Genomic DNA, 6,704 nt, shown 5'->3' on the forward strand with positions numbered 1-6,704 from the left:
GGTGGAAATTATATCTTCACTCAAAGCATTTAACAAGAAATAATAGTTTGCTGATTAATCCTTGTGAAAGTTTGCTGTCTTTCATGAGAGAACATTTTGAGAGGATTCTTATTTGTACCCTTATATGTGTATGGACCATGCAAATAATTACCTACATTTTTATTAAAAAAACCATGTGTGCATTAATGAGTGGAATATTCAATGCAATAATCACTGTTGATTATGTATATAAGTTTTTTTATTTCTTTCAGCAAAAAGCAGATCCTTGGTGTGTGTGTGTCTAAGTTCATAAACTGTATACCTGTAAGTATATAATTTTATGATATTGATTAGTATAAATTATACCTTTATATATTTGTGCACTTTCTTATACATATATTTGTGTGCAACTGGACTATTTGCAATGTATTCTATAACTGTCAGTGTCAAGTTTATGAAATACGTGTTAAAACTTACATTTCATGAGAGAAAGAGTCCAGGAAAGTACAGGGTAAAAAGGACAGAACTGGTAGTGATTTTGATGCTGTTCCCAAAGATTTATTTGAGAATCCTAATCTTTATAAATTTTAACCACTGAAAGTTATCATATTCTGATACTGATATTTTCCTTAGCAGACAAATCCTAGCTCTTTCCGAGAGATGACAAATGTTACAGCAGTGCTGGAATTCAAGCTACTGGGCTTCAGCAGCAACCCATACTGTCAGATCTTGCTATTCATGGTGGTTATGGTTATTTATATTCTCACCATCTTAGGAAACATCATTATTATATTGGTGGTGAAACTGGAGCCAAAACTTCATTCACCCATGTTCAGATTTCTCCAGAACCTCTCTTTCCTGGAAGTCTGTTACACCACCACAATTGTACCTAAGATGTTGTCCAATCTGCTGGCAAAGAGGAAGAGCATCTCTTTCTCAGGATGCATGGCACAGCTTTACTATTTTGTTTCCCTGGGAATTACTGAATGCTACCTCTTGGCAGCGATGGCATACGACCGATTCCTCGCGGTCTGTCAGCCCCTGCAGTACAGTGTGGTCATGACTGATGAGTCTTACACACGTCTGGCTGTGGGCTCCTGGGTCATTGGTGTTTTCACTGGTGTTCTGCCCTGCCTGATGATCTCCAGGTTGCATTTTTGCAGCTACAACCTCATTGATCACTTCTTCTGTGATATCTCTCCACTGTTGAAGCTCTCATGCTCAGACACCACTGTCACAGAAGCTGTCATCTTCATGATCTCTCTCCTGGTCCTTCCCAGCTGCTTTCTTTTGACTCTAGTTTCATACCTCTTTATAATCCTTACCATCCTGAAGATACCCTCTGCTTCTGGAAAAAGAGTAACCTTCTCCACCTGCAGCTCACACCTCATGGTGGTGACTATATACTATAGTACAACGATTTTCATATATGTCCGTCCCACCCACAGCCTCTCCTCAGACCTCAATAAAGCTGTTGCTGTGCTCTACACCGTGGTCACACCCCTTCTGAACCCAGTCATCTACAGCTTGAGAAACAAGGCGTTCCAAAAGGCCTTGGAAAAAACACTCTTCAGACACCATCGCCTTCATTCTTCATAATTTGGGAACTCTTCAATACTGACTTTTTGGTTTTGACTTTTTGTCTTGATTTGCCTTGATTTTGTTTTTTGGGGGAGGAGAGGTTGCTTGTTTGGATTGGGGGGGTGTGTGTGTTAATTTTTTGTTTTTTTCTAATTCACTGATTCAGAATAAATGTCATTCTGTTTTTCTTATACATCACTTAGGGCACATGAAAGCAGTCTAGTGATATAGAATAGAAAAAATGTATATGCCTTTTATGAGGAAAACATATCTCAAACCCACATTCTTATTGTTACTTCACAATAGTTTATAAGAAGTTAATGTGATATAACAAGAAAAGCAACCTCAGCTGCACCTTGTATGGCCTCTCTAGATCCTTCACCATCTTCATGTCCCTCCTCTGAATGCTCTCTAATAGCTCTAATCCTTTCTTATATTGTAGCACTCGAAACTGCCCCCAGGACTCGAGGTGAGGCCGCCCCAGTGCAGAGCAGAGAGGGACAATCCCCCCCCTTCCCAGCCAGTGGTGCTTTGCCTGATGCCCCCTCAGACACGGTTGGCCCTCCTGGCTGCCAGGGCACTGCTAACTCATATTCAATTTGCACTGACCAAGACCTCCAGGTCCCTCTCCACAGCACTGTTCTCCAGTCTCTTTCTTCCCAGTCTGTCCATATATGCAGGGTTGCCCCAACCCACACACTTCCCTTTGTTAAACTTCATAAGACTGTGAAAAACCTGATCCAGAAGGGCTTTTGATCTGGACATAATTGCACCAAGCACTTACTGTCAGGAGGAGGACTTCTCATAAGTTAGTTCTGATTTTGAAGAAATGTATGAGTCACTCAAGCAGAAGGAAACCATTGTATCTCCTCCCCCTGAAAGGGCAGTTCCAGATTGTTAGGAGGTTTGAGCTGCAGGAAAACTCTACCAGCCCAGGTATGACTGTATTTGAACCCAGCTACAGGAACAAAGACATGTACCTCAGAGCCTTCTTGGTGTAAAAGGTATGTGAGCTTTAGTGTTCTTGGGTTTAGATTCCATATATTTTTATTTTACTGAAACTGGTTTTTTTAACCCTATGGATTTGGAGTGGGAACTGAAGAAGAAAAGGAAGAGGGAAAAAAAAGAAATTAGTTAAACAGAGAAAAAATAAAGAAAGAAAGAAAGAAAGAGAAAGAAAGAGAAAGAAAGAGAGAGAAAGAGAAAGAAAGAGAAAGAAAGAAAGAAAACAAAAAAGAGCTGAATAACAAAAACTACATCCATAATTTCAACAAAGTAACAGACACAAGTATAAGAGTCATTACTTGTAGCTACAGTAAGGTTGTCTACAAGTACAAAATCACCAGGGGTTCTCATAGAGGCACATCCATTCCACCAGAGCACAGGTATGACTCTGTGCTCCAGGATATAGAGTACAGCTATGTTATGATTTACTGACAAAATGACTGGGTATATAGTAAATATCAAAGCATTATGTACTGTTAAAACAAAATCTGTGGCTTTACTGTTGGTGGGGTCATAAGGGAAATAAACTAGTTACCCCCAAGAGTGGAATTCCCTTTCCAATTTAGTTGCATTATCCCAGGATACCTTTTGAATTTAAGTGGGCAAATTGCTTTCCTCTCCTTCTTTAATAGTTAATGTCACAGTAAATTGCACCCATAACTGAGAAGCATGTGGTGCAGAATATGCTATAGTTACCACATTGATTAGCATAAATAAAAGAAGGGAGGGGTCTCCACCCTATGGATTGAGCTTGTTGATGTGCGAACCAAATTTAGTTTGTGCTGGCAATGGTTGCTCCTGCAAGAATGATGAGCTGTCCTCTGATGGTTGGTTAACTTGGTCTTCACTGAGGGTGTGCTGGTATCATTTCTGGAAAGACAAAACAACACAAGTCTTGGTGGGGTTTGTCCAGACAGGTTACCCCTTGGTGGCTCAAACTGTTTAACAGCTTGGAGTAATGACAAAAGTCCTTTTTCCCACTCAGAATATCTCTGTTCTGTCTCTTGAAATGCAGTTGAGTTGAATAGTAAAGACCTCTTTAGTCCGCCAGGACCAGTTTGGCCTTAATATTTCTCAGGTCAATCTCAGCTTCTACTTAATTAAGTACTTGCTACGCTGCTGCTGCTTCTTCTCCCACCTTTTTTTTTTTTGGGGGGGGGGAAGGGGTCTCCTGCAATTAGAGTTGCCCTCCACTAGTGGGACACTCTCTGAATTTGAGTTACCAATTGCACAAAATTCAGCACAGCAGTACTTAAAGGTGCAGTGTTGACATTCAGTTACCTGCAGTAAACACTAAGCCACCTCTGTCTCTTTGGTTCTTTCACTGAACCAGACATGAGAATTGGAAGGGGGATGTGAGTGATCATAGCTCTTTTCTCCAAATCTGTCACCACCTAACCAATGCCCAAGATGGCAGCTGCTTGCATTGTGGCTGTTGGGTCTGCAGTGTTGGGTCTGCAGTGTTGGGTACCAGTGCTGATATAGTGGGGCCAAATCAATTAGAACTTCAGAAGTTCCGCCTTGAGGCACAGCAAAAGTCCAGCACTGTGGTACATCACCAGTCCTTGAATCAGGGAGTTCAGGCATCATGTGAAGTGAGCACACAGATGTCTCTGGGTTTCTTTCAAGGTTAATGTTCAACACACACACAACTTTCTTCCATTGTTGAGAACGCTGAAACACAAAAAGTTTGCAATATGGACTTCAACTGCAAAGTGAGTAGTTGACATCTGCTTCTTACCCAGGAGCCATATATTAATCTTAGCAGCTTGGCAGATAACATTTGCTCCATTTACTCAAGTCTTTGCCATCCTGGTTTTACAACCAGCTCCTTGGCATCCAGCTGTGTCAGTATTGAATATGCTCCTGTATCTATTAGAAATTTAATTAACTGCTGATGAGAACTAACTGGAATTAGAATTATTATGTATACATTGATAGGATACCACTCGTTGGATTTTAATATTTCCTCATTTATGGACATAATTCTCTTGCAAATCAGCCACCTGAATTGGATTGAATGGGGTCATTTTTGTTGTGTGATTTCCTGCTTCACTGCAAGGTGTAGTAGATCCAAGGGGAGCTGAAGGACATAAGGAATCATCATTCCCTAGTTCTCTGTTGTCTGGATCACCCATATGTTTCCATCTTGTGAAAGTCTGCTATATTTTTCCTGCAACTCTGATATCTTTGATATCTTTGGTGTTCCATATACAGCACCACTTCAGTAGCAATTTGCTGACCATCCCCTGTGTGTTCAGTTTTGGTTGGGGGTTGTAATGTTACTTCCTCATCATCAGAAGACTGTGCAAATATTATGCCTTTTTGTCAGGATCATAGACCGCTTTACAGTCTTCCAACTCCTTAATTGGATACAAAAAGTTACAGTTACAAGAGGGTGTTTCTGCAAATGATTCAAACTTTAAACCCTGCAATTCCCCTCATAACATTTTCCCTCACCCCACATCCTCAAGCTTCTCCTGAGGTTGCCACAAGCAATGCCTCTGCCTGCAGCATTCTCTCCCTCTCATGACTCTGCTCAGCAGCAAGCAGCTCCTCTGCCTGCAGCCTCTTTTCTTTTTACTGATTGTTCCCAGCAAGAAGCAACTCTTTCTCCCAAAGGTGGCTTTCTCTCTCCTCATTTAACTGATCCTGCAATCTTTTCCCCAAATGCTGCAGAGGTTCGATCATCTCTCCCTCTGCCCGTTTGTTGGCATATTTCTCATTTTGGGCAGCGATTAAAGCCACTCCCAAAATTGCTCATAAAACTGCATTACCTTCCCCCTTTCATAACTTTTGTTCACTTAACACTACATTTACCCATTTAACCACAGCCTCAGGGTTACACAAATTTTTATTTACCCATTCCAGGTGCAGGGGAGACAGGCAGGCGTTATATCCTCTCAACTTTTCTGAATTCAGGGAGCTGACAGTATCCTTACCCAGATCAAGGACCCTAAAGAGAATATTTCTCTCATCTGAAAAAAGCTGTTACTCGGGAAAAGAAAAAAAAAAGAAGCCCAAACCTGCCCTGAACAAGAGAAAAGACTCATTCGATAAAATCCCCCCCAAAAAACAAAGCCAGGAAACAGGCAGTGCACTGGCAGCAATAAAAACAACATTGTGATTACATTTATTTTGCTTGGCTGTTCTAGTTGGATCCCAGTTTCAGGAAATAGACTTCATAGTTGAGCAAAAGAAGTTTATTTTCCCTGTGAACAGGCCACTCCTGATCATATTACAATCCTCATAAATCTATAGTTTCCATCTTAATAGAATCATATAATGAAAGATTCATAGGATTACAGAATGGTTTGGGTTGGAAGTTACTGCCAAAGATAATCTATTTCAATCCCCCTACCATGGGCAGGATATATTTCACTAGATCAAGTTATCCAAAGCCTTGTTGTCCACATGGCCTTGAATGCTTCCAGTGACTGGGGTAACCACAACTTCTTTGAGCTACCTATTCCGGTGTCTCATCACCCTCATCAAAAATATTTCGTTTTTACATCCAGTATAACTTTTTTAGTTATAAACCATTGCCATCCCTCTTGTCACTACAGACCCCGGTAAAAAAATCTTTCTGCATTTTTCTTACAACTCATCTTACACCATTAAAATACCGCATTAATGTCTCCCTGGTGAGTTGTGTTCACCAGTCTGCAAAACTGCAACTCTCTCAACTTTTCTTCATAGAAGAGGTATTTCAGCCCTCTGATTTTTGTGGCTTCCTCTGGACCTTTTCTAAGAGGTCCATGTCTTTCTTGTGCTGGGATCCCAGAGCTGTATTCAATACTGCAGCTGGACTCTCACAAGAGCAGAGAGAATCGTGTCCATCAACCTGCTGGTCATGCTCCTGTTTATGCAACCCAGCACACAATTCCAAGTGCACATTGACAGCTCAAGTCCAATTTTTCACCCACCAGTATCCCCAAATACTTTACCACTGGTCTGCTCTCAATACATTGAATCATAGAATCACAGAATGGTTTGGGTTGGAAGGGACCCTAAAGATCATCTCGTTCCAACCCCCCTGCCATGGGCAGGGACACCTTTCACTAGCTCAGGTTACTCCAAGCCCTGTCCAACTTGGCCTTGAACACTTCCAGGGATGAGACAGCTACAGCTTCTCTGGG

General features: G+C 41.3%; 1 protein-coding gene across 1 annotated transcript; it reads left to right on the forward strand.

The window, feature by feature from the left end:
• On the forward strand, positions 1-1,642 carry LOC135420602 (olfactory receptor 11L1-like). The gene has a single exon (XM_064668257.1). It carries the CDS (start codon positions 640-642, stop codon positions 1,576-1,578), a length of 939 nt encoding a protein of 312 aa, XP_064524327.1. The 5' UTR covers positions 1-639; the 3' UTR covers positions 1,579-1,642.
• Positions 1,643-6,704: the final 5,062 nt, after the last annotated feature.

The sequence above is a fragment of the Pseudopipra pipra genome, chromosome 12 (genome assembly GCF_036250125.1).
Source record: "Pseudopipra pipra isolate bDixPip1 chromosome 12, bDixPip1.hap1, whole genome shotgun sequence".
Lineage (NCBI taxonomy): Eukaryota > Metazoa > Chordata > Aves > Passeriformes > Pipridae > Pseudopipra > Pseudopipra pipra.